Here is a 14,753-nt window from a genome sequence, read left to right on the forward strand (position 1 = left end):
GTGAAAACACATATGTTTTTTCACTTACTTATATATATATTACTTATATATAAGTATATTCCTTATACTTAGGAATATATGAGTCAGGTTTTCTATGAAAAATCTAGTTCTGTTTAACATTTCACAGCAGTCTAATGAAATTGTGTGACAATGAATAGTTTGTGGCTATTTCCTTCCACCCAGGGACTTCGGTAGCTCCCGACTCTCCATCTTCTCAGACACAGCATTTTTCTAAGGCCTTCCACAATAGAACAGACTTGTCCTATCTATAGATGGTTAGTAGGCACAGTGCTGCTCCCAGCTAATTATAACTTAGATATATGTTGCCCTGGAGGAGAAAATAACTGACACGAGATAAACCCAGTCAGCTTTTCTCAGACAAGTAGCTGTGCTGCTTTCTTTGGGACTATTCCCTTGCTTTTGGCAAAAAGGATTAGTACAAAGATGGTGTATACAGCATTCCAGCTGACAATGGTATTTTTTGCCTTTCTGATTAGCAATTTCTTTCATTTTAATGGCACAGCTGAATATATTTTAGACATATTAAAAAATTCATCTTTCTATTGAAAAAACAACAACCACAAAACTTGCAGCAGAAGTATCCTTAACAAGTGGAATTTTTAGCTCAGCAATAAAAAAATTTCCCCCTGGCAATACACTCTGTACTTAGAAGTTTAGGAGACATCCCAAGGAGACACCCAAACGCACACCTTATTGTTTGGGATTTTTTTTTTCAATCCTGTGTGCTTCACCAAGACTTCAGGGCTACTACGAAACATGAAAGGCCCATAATTCAGAGGGACCAACATGACTTAGTTCATGGCATGAGCAGGGGTGTTGACACAAACGTACAGCCCTATGATTGACTGGAGACCTACTCACTGGATTCTGAGTTTGGTCTTCCTGAAGTTCATGTGCACCCAGTTAGCTTAGGGTTCATGATTTAATTTGGAACAAACTGGTGCCTACTTTACTGGGCAAGCAGACAAGCTAGAACAGTTCGCCCTGGATTTTCTGCTCTCTTGAACTCTGCCTCTGCATGAACTCTCCCATTCACCCCTTTTTTAACATTCATGATTTCTATACTACCTCCAGGAAGATACTGCCAGGATTATAAACTCTTAACCTAATTATCACTGGCAACAAAGCTGACATCAAGCACTACTGCATATGTAACATACATTGTAACTGAAGGCTATGTTTCAAATGATACCAATTGGCAGGAGACCATCAGCAAGGCTAGAGCTGGGAACTTCCAAAAATTGATAATGGGGGAGGTACCATTCTACACATTTCCAGTAGTACATGCAGCCCCATCACTGAGGCATAGCCAACACAACCAACAGAATGGTTACCTCAACACAGTTGTCACAGACGCTGCAGTGAGAGCAGCGTGGAGGACGGTAGAAGTGGCAGGTGGCACACCATTTCATCCGTACTTGGATTCCTTTAATCTCCACGTTCTTGTAGAGTGGAGCTCGGAAGTCATCATCTTTATCTTCATCTTCATCTGCTGCTCAATGCAAAACTAAAAGTTAGTGGAAATAACAGCGGGTAAAGATGAAAGATCTAATCCAGTCAGTGCCTTAAATATAGGGGCACTGCATGTGCTCTTGGGCTTGTCAGAGAAACAGAGAGCTGTGGAAGTGATGGACTGTCAGAACAGGTTGTCCTGGCTGCAGAACACTTCAGTGATCTGGGCTCATTTCAGCACCCGAGGCAACGCTCCCATGGGAACGCCAGGCAGCCAGTCCAAATCCTGGACAAAGAGAAGTGTGCGAGTCTTATCTTAGCCAGCAGTTACAGCCGGAATGAACAAGATGAGAGTCAAAGAGGTGATGGAAATCCAGGAATCACCCAAACCCTTGCTGCAAGAAGTTCTGCTGCATGTATTCAGGATTAATTCAATGCTAGTCTACCAGCATATAGAACAAAAGAAATTACATCAACTGATATTAAAAGAAGGTTATTAACAGAACGTTGTGCTAGCTCAAACCCCCAAATCAACCCAGATGACCCAGTGTGGTGTTTTGTCAAACACTCTAGTGTCAGCCCATCACCATCCCAAAAACCAGTTGCTCCAGGGAGCCACAGTGAAAAGAAATGTGTGTGCCTGCAATAAGCCCTGCACCAGTGTCTGCTTCCTTATAGCACACCCTGTGCTCTCTTCTTCAGAGCATGCCTTGAATACTCTTACTTAAGTGGCAGTATATAACCAGCAAGACCTCACCTCCCTCAAAGGCAGTATGGTCTAGTGATCTGAGCAAAGGACTGGAAGTCAGGAAGTCCTATATCCTAATTTTCTCACTCTGTAGCCTTGGGCTATTCATTTAACCTCTTTTTGCCATTAGTAAGATTGGAATGACAACATGGCAGAGTTATGTTATTATGGACAACCCCCTGGAGGATGGGTGATCATCTCTACTGAGCGCTGCCCTGTTGAGAAAACAGACCATTTAAAAATAAATTCAAAAAATAAAAGCCAGTCTAGAATGGGCAAACACATATTGTGAAGAAAAGGAAAAATGTGAATGATGTACATGGAAGTTCATCTTTTATTCTAGATACCTGCAATCTTTATTTGTTTCCTTTTGACGGAGAATATGTAACTAGTTCACATCTATTTAACACCTGGTTAAACATTGCAGTGCAGCTGGCATTGGTTGACTGGCTCCAAATTAGACAAAATTTGATAATATTATCCCAGTGGGGCATCAATAACTGACATGTAGTTCTATATTAAATCTTCTCTAGATGTGTTATCCTTACTAAAAGGATCCAATTTCCATTGACTTCAGGAGGAGTTTCTCCCTTCATTCACATGAGCTTGGGATTTGACTCAGCTACAATATTTACCTTGCAAGAATATTCTCTGGGTTAATGTTTGTGCATGGAAGCAGACTGCTGTATTGGCACCGTTCCCTATAATTTTCCTTCATAACTAATCAGTGGGACTCTTAGTGGGAGCTAGACTCTAAATCCCTTAGGGCACTTCTATAAATACAATCTGTGGGTTCTTCAATACTACAACAAAGTGGTCCACGCTGCAAAATACAATTGTGGGGATAGAAGAACAAAACACTAGAATGGTCAAACCATTTAAATTCTTGTAAAAATACTTACTATGCAGACAAAAAGTCTGTACATTGTATGTATCTACAAATACACACATATACCTATATAGGTGTATACCTGCGTAAATACATTGGACTTGCAGAATTGACACACACTGGAAGACAGTTCATGGTTGGTATCTATAATTAGCCAGAAACACACATTGCCATTATCAATCTAGACTGTAAATCAGATTTGTCAGGGAGGCCCCAGTTTCAGTGACTTAATACTTCCCTTTCTTCTCATTCATTTTAGTGTGTTACTGGCAACTCATGCACAGAGCCAATCCTGATTCATAACAGGATCATTCAGAGAGACAGCAAATTAAAAAATGATTCAAAAAAGGAGTGATGGAACTGGGAGTTTAATTCAGGCCCATTTCAACAATACAAAAAAAAAAAGCTGGGTTTACTTCCCATCTATGCCCCAAATTCTCTTTGCCAGAGAACCTGTAAGCTCATATGATACAGCTAGATATGTCTTTATCACCAGCCTTCAGTCATCTGAGCAGAAGAATACATTGGTAGAAGACACTATCTTACTACACAGACTCTCGTACTCTTATCCACTGACACAAGGCAGCCAAATCTCCTGTTTATATAACATATCTCATGATTCTTCGCAGCTTTCTTAAAGGAATCATGTGATTTCATAAGACTCTCTGCTTTTGTATTGCTTTTTTCTTGTTTTGTTTTTGAAGTAAATTTGTAACTATCAGAAATGTGCTCAAAAGCTTGAAAATTAAGATTAGATCTGTAATTTCAAGAACAGAAAGCAAAAAGATCCATTGTATATTCATTTTAAATCACTCCTACAATTTCTGAATTCTTTGGGTTGGCAGCTCTGCGGGTGGCGTGGGGTGGTGATAGCTTTTTTAGCATGTACACTTGTGATCTGAAATAACATCTGCTCCCCTTTCTTCCCAGCTCTAGTATTTATAGTCTTTTCCATCTTTTCCTTATCAGATTGCTTCCTTCACACATTTACACTCTTACTTCATCACTTTCTTTAAGGATGACTCCCATTCCTTTCCTGCCTTTTCCCCACTTCCCTCATTCCCAATTTCTTCCAGATCAAGTACAAATACACACTGCATAGAGAGAAATGGCCAAGGCCACAAATGAAAAGGATGGAAGAAAGGCAAGCTGTAGGAAACTCCCCCTTTCTCCCTTAAATGCAAAGGCCAAAATAAAGAGCTTATTTGCAAGTTAGGGGAGTGTAAAGGAACGTGTGAATTTACGATATGCTCAGTACTGATCACTCTTAGAGCAGGTAAGCGCCCAGCAGCAGGCTCCATTTTGAGGGAACTACGTTGCACAATAATATTAGATTCCTGGACTGTGACTTTCACAACTGAACAACATTGTTCCAGCTCTTCTCCTACCAAAGGCAAAAAGTATGGATGCGTTCAATAACCTCACAGCCACAGCATATTCAACCACTGTTATCTCTGATGAGATGGAGGAATGGAAGAGTGCAGGACATTAGGTAAAAGCTCTATGTGCTTCAGCTCTTTTGGAAATCTCAGTAAAAGCTCGATGTTTCAGCTCTTTTGAAAATCTCTCTATCACCTATATGTAACCTTATGCAGCTAAACACTGCATCACGTAATCCCACACAAATGACTGAATATTGCCTTCACACGTAATTATTCCCTTAACTGTAGTGCTGCAACAGTTGATCAGGGGTTCAAAAGCTGCAGCTGAAAGGAATGACAGAGAGATGCTCATCATTAGACCCTGCTACCTGGAGAAACCTGGCAGCCACTATTCAGAGAAGCCAGCAGGACAGGTATCTTGTTCTTGTCAGGTGCAATAGCAATTCAAAATAGGTATTGAATTCACTCAGTAGAGGTGGGTAAGAACAGCTTGAAGAGAGCAGAGATCCACTGGCTTAGCAAGACTGCCTAGAGCAGTCTCTGCTGCAAACTGCATGTGAATAATTATTGGAAGACAGATAAAATGAGGTGATAATTCTCTCATTAGGATGTGTTAAAAGAGGTAGCTCCACTGTGGTTCCTATTATACGAGCTGAGTGATCTTTATCCTATTTAATCAGTTGTGCATCAGTACTAATTTAAGCAGGCATATCTTTCTAAACGTATACATTTTAGATGCTCTAAGGCAAGCCTTAATCATTATCTATTTTAGCATTCAATGCCTATGCATTTATTTTAAGGCTTTGTGGAAGGAAGGTCTGCTTTGATGAAGCTGTTTCAGAAAGCTCAGCCTCTCCCTTCCACCATGCTCAACTTCCTATTGTGAAGACAGTAACTTAAATCCAATGTGCCAGCATGACACAGGGGATGGCAATTGCAATCACATCAGTCAGGAGAGATACTCAAAGGAGAACCATGCTATGCAGCCCTGTGCCCTCAACTGCCAGCCTGAGCAAGTGCAAGGACAACTGACACCTCCCAGCTCAGATGAGGGTATCCAGCACTTCACTACCATCCCAACTCTACTGCCAGCTCAGTGTAAAAAATAAGAAAATACATAAACAAGACAGATTACCAGAGGAAAGAAAAAAAAAAAAAAAAAAAAAAAAGAGGACCACCCACCAGTCCCATTTTCTCTTACCTCGTGGAAAAACCCCAGGGTCCATGAAAGTTGCCATGCTGAAGTTTGCCAGTACAAACAAGAACACGAGCCCATTGTACACTGGGATGGCTGGTGAGATGGCTTTTGTCAGCCAGGGGCACCTGTGGAGGAGAAAAATTATAGGTAAGGGCTCTTTTGGCTGTATCAAGTAGTTTCTTCCCATTCACCATCATCACAGAGAAAAGCAGTCTCATCATCTCCCCACCAGCCATTCAGCAAGGCTGAATTTGCAGTTTAACAACAGAAATTTCAATAGAGCCAGTTTCAGTGATGTAAAGTACGCTGCAGCCACCCTTTCTAAAGACACTTTATTCCATAGTACAGAAAGCAACAATTGCTCACGTGGCTTGTAGGGCTTTGCAACCCTATTGCTTTATTTGCAAGCTGGCACTTTGCTTCTCTGCGTAAAAGCTGCATCCTATTGTTGCATTGCTCTTTATTGTGTATATAGCCTTGTTACAGTTGGTGTTATTTTCAGTCCTCACTGGCATAAAGCAGAATAGGATTCTTAAACCATTGATCTCCCCAGCAGGTACAAAGGGAAGCACACTCGCTTCCCCTAGCATCTTCCCAAGTGGTTTTCAACTTTAAATAATGCTCACAACCAACACTTCAAAACCTCTCCCCAGCAGAAGGCTTGGTCAGACCGAGCATGGGCTCTGCAGGTGTCAGCAGAATCTAAGAAGGCCAAAAAGAAAGTGGATGGCATCTGCCATGTGAGCACCTTTCAGAAACACTGGAAATGCTTGGTGCACACCCAGCGTATGTACCTGAGAGGGACAGAAAGTAAAGGAGAAAAACTAGGAGACTCAGGAAAGACAATATAGAAAGGCCTGTTGTTATAGGACAACTGATCTAGCTGCAAAGAACACTTCCCACCAGCAGAGGAAGGCAGGACCAAGACAGAAGAAAGCTTATCCTACAGGCAACTTTACCCACTGAAAAACAGTGTTTATTCACTAGCCATTTACAGCCTCTCCAAAGCTTATCTCTAAACACTAGACCAATTTTACTTCTCTGTTCTGCATAAAGAGGTTTGGTGCTACAGGGTTGCTGAGGGGAAAATCCAATTAATCTTATTAATCTTGCAGATATAAATAAGGAAAAATATGGGACAAAGAATCTCTCTGACAAAAGTAAGCCCCCTGACTGAGCAGCTCTTTAGATTTCCTCCTGCCCTGACAGCTAGGGACCCCACTTTGCTGCTGTGCAGACGCCATTCCACGGCAACACCTTGCTGCTGTTAGCATAAATCAAACAGCAGCCCACATATTCGGGATCACATTTTGCCTGAATTACATGTACAGTTGCATCTGGTTGTCTGCCAGGCTGCGGAGATAAAGAAAAAAGAAACCAACAACAAACACCCAACCTTTTCCCAAATCTAATTGGCACTGTTTGTGCTACCGATGTGCTGTTTTCAACAGCTGAGAATGGTGTTGCTGACCTTGAAGAGACGCCGCTAAACACACTCTTGTGGCCAGCATTAAAAGGGCACCACATTTTCTCCTCCCATTTCTTTGTGAGCAGGCAGGAAGAGATTGTTTTGCGCTCTCCTCCTCTTTGCAGCTAGGCTTTTAGCATTGCATTGCTGCAAACTGCTTTTAAAAGGACCTTCACTGGTGTGTGTTTCATTCAGTCTGGACTGGAGCGAGTAAAAGATGGAAAAATCCTACCCCAAGTGAATGAACTGCAGAGCCAAGACATGTCTGTGGCTGGGGCCAAACCTTGAGGCTGATCAGGGGAGAAGGAAAAATTAAGCCTTCCCACTTGAGTATGGATGCTCTGCTACAGCCCACAGAGAGGGAGCAGAAGCATGGGGTTTCTTGGGACTGGCCTTTAAAGGGGCAAGCAGGGAAAGGGCCTGGAAATGAACACTTACTAAGAGAACAGGAAAGGACTGAGAGCTCTGTGGAGGAGGGCAGAATCTCTGTTTCTTTTGCATTTGGGATCTCATCCAGATGCTCATGGAGCTTGGGTACAGGAGAGAGCCTTGTGGCAGAGCAAGGTGATGGACTAGCTCAGACAGACCCTGCTGGAGACAGCTGGGCTCTGTGACTTGCCCTGCAACCTTTCCTGTCCCCAGGAGGTGGAATTTCAGCCTTCAGCAAGGTGACACCAACTCGCTGCAGTGCTCAGTTTTCCTTGAAGCAGCTGATGGTGACTGAGAGCTAAGGAAAAGTGGTTCCTTTCTTGCCATAAAATATGCTGTGGTGACCATGCCAAGCAAGCTGTGGGCCTGTCTCTAACAATGGTTCCTGCCAGCTCCTTCGGAGGAAAGGAAAAGAAATCCTGAAATAAGCAGTTATAGAATAAATTCTACCCAGGGAAAGGCTCCTCCCTTTAAATTATAGTAAAATTAGATTCAGCATGGGCATGACTGACTTCATTTCTTCCCATGAAGAAATTGCCTACACAGAGAAAGATTATGAAGTTACCCACTGCCTGTCAAGCATGGAGGAGAGATTTCCTTGGCAGTAAAGTCAAGTAAGTTGGCAAACGAAGGGACAGGAAACTCTTTCTTACAGATAACCCTTTCTTACAGATAACTCCTTACTCCGAGCAAGACTACATGAGAGAAACTGTCTCAGATGATTAATGTAAGCATTTGTTAATGTTCTCATTCGTGATTTACTTTGTCATCTTCCCAACAAATACATCAAATACTAGGAAAAACTTTAGCCATAAGCTAAACTAAACAGCTCATTTAATGGGTAAATAGTGTATCTGAAAATACTTCATGGAAGTTGGAACGAAGGATAGACTGAGTCATTGTACATATTAGCCAGAAGGTCTGTTCACCATCCTTCCATTTTTATTTCTCGGAATCTTTATGCAACATCAGATATTACATAAAATTTTAGAGGGGATAAAAGAGGCCTCATTTGTAAACTAGACTGACCAATAAAAACATCTGAGATCAAGTCCTGACTCATAACTGGAAAAGGGTCTGAAAAAGAAAATAAAATTGCTACTAGGATCCACAAACCGTGACGCGTCCTCCCTCCTTATCCCTCTCCCTTAAAGCACATGGAATTTTAGGCAAAGCAACAGAAATTCTAATCCGAGTCTGGCAGGTTGTTTTATTACCAACCCATCCTGCAGAAATCTGGCTTCTGACCCTCTGCACTCTCTGCTTTGAAGAGGAAGCTGCAGAAATGTCTGAGCAGGCCCTACAGTGAGATTCTGTTTACTCTGTTTATTTCCAGGAACTCCAGGAGATCTGCTTCCAGCACCACTCATCTCTGAGGACAAATCTGGCTGAACTTTTCATATGCTTCTCCTAACAGAAGGTGTTATGAATCCAGACAAACAACACATTGATTCAAAACTTTCTTTGCTTGGGAAACCCAAAATTTCAAGAGACTGTGGTCTTTGTGTCATCAACTCCTCTCACCGTGGACTCACACAGCATGAAGTCTATCACAAATTTTATAGGGCTAAATTTAGTAGAGTCGAGAGCAGTGTACACCTGTGCCAGATCTTTCTGAGAGAAAAACTAAACTCCAACACTTCTGATGTGCACCGACATCCAGGAGCAAAACCACAAAGTCCTAACCCAGGACCTTTCTATCACAGCTTAATTTTGTCTGAGAAAGCCGCACCCTTTGTGTTGCAGGAGCCCCTGCAGAATCATTTCCATTGCAGAGGTCAAAGACAATACCCATGGAGAAGCTGAGCAGTGGGACACAGCGCCAGATGTGCTGTGACTTGCTTTCTGCAGAAGCAGCCAGACCTGCCTTACCTACAGCTCAGAAAACACACCGCACCCCATGGCTGCTGTACCTCACTGCATGATCAACATTTAAGTTCAAGGTAACTGTGCTAGCATTTCTTTTCTAAAAGTAACTGCATGATTGGTGCTCTCTTTCAAGTTAATTTAGATCCCTCACATGAACCAGGAGACCTGAGGGATAATACTGCAACCGCTGTGGGTACCAGCCAAGCTACTTCAGCAACTACCCAGGAGAGGAACATTCAATGGTTTTGTTTACTGCAGAAATTAAGAGCCAGCACACGCCACCATGGCATGCTAGAGATAATTATGGATCTCAAATTCTTCTGAACGAAGCACACAATTACACAGGCAGCATTTTCCTCATAATTATACTTCTTTGACACAGAGTAATTCTGCTCGTAACTCAGAGGAGAGTAATTCAGGGTGGCAGATTTAATCTCATTTATCCTATTTGCTTTTGAAACCCTATCCTAATAAAATGGAAAGTTAAAAAGATTAACAAATAGGATCACAAAACTTGCTAGGTGTCAGACTGACTTATGCATCATCAACTGCCTTCCTCCGCTAAATTAAACAACAAATAATCCTTTCTGCTTTTTTTGCTTGGTGCTTTGTAGCAAGACATGTTTGTGCCTTATAATTACAGTTCAGTCATAATTAAGTAATTGAATGGGACATTTTTCTTGAATCCTGCTCCAAATTAAGTTTGTTTTTTATTTTTTTTTTTTCCATTAAAACCTTACACATGCTTAGAGAAGCTTTAGGACACGGAGGATGGAGCCTGGGATTTTAAGAATCGTGTTCTAGTCTTGGCTCTGACACTGGCTTGCAGAGCGACTGAAAGCCATCTGCTTTCCCCCTCCACCCCGGTTCCAAATGAGACACAAACTACCGACAGACCATCTTCCCCACCCCACGACAGAGAAGGGATTGCCTTTGATTTTGCCAATCTCCAAGTGCCTTTCCTAGGGCAAGGCTGCTGGCCCCAGCATTTGCCTCCTGTGAGCCCAGCACCAGGCCCCCAGCACCCAGCCCAAAGAGGGCAGGGGTGAGGCACACCGCTCCTGCTGGTGGGCTGCTGTGTGACCACGTGCCTGTGATGTACCTGGTGAATGAGGTCCGTTGGATGCTCTGCCCAGAACACAACAAGCAGGTGCGTGCACACATGGGGCTCTCTCGGGGTGCAGGGTGCTCGGAGGCCAGAGACAAAGAGCAGAACATGGAGCAGGAGCCTACAACACTTCTCTTTCTAATAGAAAGATGAGACAATCTGCTTGTGCAGGGGGAACAGAGAAGACCCCAAGGATTGCCTGCTTGACTGCTCAACTGCACCTAATAATTGATTTGAGATTCCCACACATCCTTCCCCTTGGGCTCAAACAGATGGCTGGTATGCAACAAAACAATTAATTTCCATGACAAATCACAATCCATGGGTTTATAACATGGAAAATAAAGCACCTCTTAACTTGAATCACCTTCTTACACCATTAGGGTGGTTACAAGAGTAGTATCAACCAGCTGATTCAGTGCATCCAAGTAGAAGCAGCCCAGTGAAGTAGAGACTAATTAGATAAGAGGGGCCAACAAGCAAACATAATTTGTCTAAGCGCTGGCACTAATGTCACTGAAAACTTTCAGACTGTGTCCTTAACTCTGCAGCAGCCTGTCCTTGTTTGATACCTCTCCGGGAACTTCTAGCCAAACCCTGACTGCTACGACCCCGCACCGATTTGCATCCTGTGAAGTCTGTGCAAGGGACCACCACTCTGTGTGAGGAATCATCACCACATCTGATCAAGGATGTTCTAATGTTGCTGATATCCAGCAACCCTGGGAGCTGGACCAAGCGTCCCGGGCTGCCTGCAAGCTGCCCTTCCCCAGAAGGGCCCGCGGGTCTGGCTGGCAGTGACAGCACATCGGGGGTACAGAGAGGTAAAAGTCCTCCTAGTGATTAACCCAGCACTGGACCACATGGACCATAAACATAAGGGCAATCAACTGACTAATCTGGATACCCAGATTTTAGAAGAATTCAGAATCAGATGCAAGTACAGTGCCTTAGGGCCCACTCTACCTGTGTACGTAGGACAGAGAAGGTGCAAGACAGCACCCTGCGGGGTGAATGCCGGAGCTCAGGTGTGCAGAGCCCGCCTCACCGCAGGGCACTGAACGACACAGCTCTCAGCCTTTGGCAGGGGAAATCTAACACATTCCTCATACAGCCCACTCTGGGAGGGATTTTTCCATTTATGCGCTCTCTCCTACCCTGAAATCACAGAAAAGTACCTTTGTGGAATAGTAACAGAGGAAAAAAAAATCCGCTCGTTTTCCATTTTTGTTCACTGCCAAAGATAGCTGGGAGATTATTCTACAGCTAAAAATATTTCCAAGGTGCTAAGTCATCGGTAGCTTTAGAAAGGCATCACTGGAGCCTGTCAGGGGAGGATGGATCCGAGTGTCATAACCAACATGAAAGAGAACGGCAGGTCCTAGGAAAACAGCAGAAGGCTCAGGATATCAGGATAGTCAGGTCATTTGCTCAGTGCTGCCACTTGAGATTTTGATAAATCATCTAATTTCTGCATCGCATCTTACTCATTGGCAAGACTGCAGCTAATATATTGTTGCCATAGCACTACACCCTCACTGTGACTACAGCAGTTGTACTGATAGAAAGTGGTATTAAAGTAAAGGATAACAACTCCAAACGTTACATAAAAATGGGGAGAGAAGTAAATACTGGAGAATTTACCACTGAAAAACAGAGACTGATGAAGGCTGAGTGCCACATGGAGCAGCTCATGCTGGTAATGAGTGGGAGATACAAAAATAGCCACCCTGGGTTGCCAGATGCAGTTATCCATCACAAGGGGCCAAAAAAAAAACCAAAAAGAACATAAAAAACCCCATGAATTTCATGAGACCATTCCTTATGAAATATAGCTGAACACTAGCGCCAGAGGTTCAAATCCATCACCTGCTTAACTGTGTTTAATTATTCATAAGAAATGTGCTGGGCTGAAATTCACTCAGGTTTAACGAAAGCTGATGGGGTTTCAGTGAACTTTCCATTACACCCTGGACTCAGTCCAAAGGCTAGTGGTTCATGTCTGACAAAGTATAGATCAGAAGAGCTAAATCAATTAAAAAGTCAACTTGAGATATAATAGTCCTTGGTGAAAAGTCTTATCTGGGCTATACGTCATCCCTGAAGTAAAATATACTCTCCCCTTTTCACAAAGCTGCTTGAAAGCTCTGGAGCGTGTGGCCTTCCTCCCTTTTTAAGCAGTCCCCAAATATCCGAGAAAAGACACTATTGTCATGTGAACTGATGTGGGAGAAATATGTAACAGGAGTGACAATACCGATAACTGAGTGAGAAGACCATGGGGATAACTGTGCCCATCAACACCCTCAAGTTCAGAAGCCATCCGCTCATCCCAGGCTTATTGCACGGGCACAGACCGGCCCTGCAGCCACTGGGTAAGCCATATTCTTACGAGCTACACATCCAATGTGACTTTACAGGTGCCTGGTGAGCAGTCAGGCCTGCCTTGTGCTGTATCCAACACGCATGCTCTGCAGCCATGCTCAGCAGACAGCTGGTGCAGCCGACAGGCTTCTGCTGGGAGCTGCACTCAGCTGCTCATCGCTGCAGGGCTCGGGCAGGCAGTGGCGGGGCCGATCCACAAAACCAGATCAGAACAGCAAATCCTTCTTCACACACCGATCTGAAATTTGCATTGTGGTGAGTGAATCAAGGGCCTACCTGGAGCTGGTTAGCAGTTACTGACACAGTGAAAGCCCAGGGCAGAGTTTTTGTTTTGATGTACTTGTAAAGTAATGCACTTATAACAGCGTAAGCGTCACTCGAAATGCCCAGCTTTTTATTTACACCTCAAATTGAAGTTATCCATTGAGCATTGATCCCAGGGGACATATAGGCTAGATTTTGGAGTACACAATAGCACTTCTATATTAAGAGAAGGATAATGCTCACCTCAAAATGCGACAGTAGGTCTTTGTGGCACTTCAAGCATCTATTGCATTGCAAACAAAATCACCCTGAGCAGCCGTAAAGCCTCTGGTACATCACGGAACGGAGCCAATTGCCAGTGCATGTGCAAATCAGAGCGGACTCCAAGCATGGGTTACAGAGCAAGCACACAGATTCAGAGACAACTCCCCTTAACTCCTGGGTTGCTTTCTCAGCCCCAGATTCACAAAGCCTGAAATACCACACAAGCTGGAAGATGCAAGGATTACTGTAATAGGGGCTTGCAAACATGCACCAACCTTTTATCGGTACCATGCTGAGCAGCTGGAAACAAGCTCTGCTTTTTCCAGCTGCTAATGGAGACCTGAGTGTATGGGTGGCCTTTGGGTCACGGCAGAAGAGGACGGGAGGGGGGTCACTGCAGAATAACCGCAGCAGGAGATACACTGGTTGTCCTGTCACGCTGAAATGGTTTTAAATCCACTCGGTTAGAAAAAGAAGGGACTGCTGCCCAGTAACATTCCTGGGCAGTTCTGTCTGGATATGGCTGGCCACCAGCATCTCTGTACTGCAACAGCTGAATGACTTCCAGCCTGTTCCAAAATTCACATACGGGAATTATCAAGCCACAGAAACCTTGCTAAATGGGAAATTGGAGAATTACATCCAGAAGATGCTGTATGAACCAGTAACTCAGAACACAGCTGAGTCCTCAGCACATGTGGCTGCCCTGCCTGCAGGCTGTGCTCCCGTGTGCACCGTTCCCAGCAGTAACCACAGTCCAGCTGCCCAGCGCGGTGTCCAGCAAGGTTGGAAGATGCTTCCTAATATCTGAAAGGGACACACATGCTACACAAGCTGAGTTTTTCTGAGTGTTTTCAAAGACGCTATGTGGAATGCAAACTTGTGCTTCTAATTTGTAAACAGCAGAATTAAAGTGACGCCACACTTGCTATGGCAGTGCTAGAAAGAGACTGGCCCTCATCCTGAGACCAACCCAGCGTCATTTCCATGAGTAATAAAGAACACAGTTTATTTGGGTCTTACACCACTAGTGACCTTCATGATCTTCCCGAACTCTCGGCAAACTAACACAACTTTTTGCAGGATAGATGAAATTGCACTTGTCAGATCCCATGTTGCTCTGATGGAAAAAATGCACAGGGTGGCTCCTCCCTGACTCAGAGCTGTTCTTTGGGGTTTTCCACACTGCATTTATCCTTGTCAACATGCATGGATCTACCAGCGATACAGAAATGTAAAGTGGGCTGCAGAGTCAGTTTTTATTTTTATTTTTTAA

At 43.6% G+C, this 14,753-nt stretch overlaps 1 protein-coding gene across 1 annotated transcript in view; it reads right to left on the reverse strand.

The window, feature by feature from the left end:
• ZDHHC8 (zDHHC palmitoyltransferase 8) overlaps window positions 1–14,753 on the reverse strand; it is a 113,806-nt gene that overhangs the window by 21,717 nt on the left and 77,336 nt on the right. Inside the window, exons 2-3 of the mRNA XM_084297342.1 lie at window positions 5,694–5,815; window positions 1,356–1,513 (exon numbers count right to left, since the gene is read on the reverse strand). Coding sequence (XP_084153468.1) covers window positions 1,356–1,513; window positions 5,694–5,815 — 280 coding nt within the window. The remainder of the gene's footprint in view (window positions 1–1,355; window positions 1,514–5,693; window positions 5,816–14,753) is intronic.

This window comes from Netta rufina (assembly GCF_964035555.1).
Source record: "Netta rufina genome assembly, chromosome: 17".
NCBI classification, from domain to species: Eukaryota; Metazoa; Chordata; class Aves; order Anseriformes; family Anatidae; genus Netta; species Netta rufina.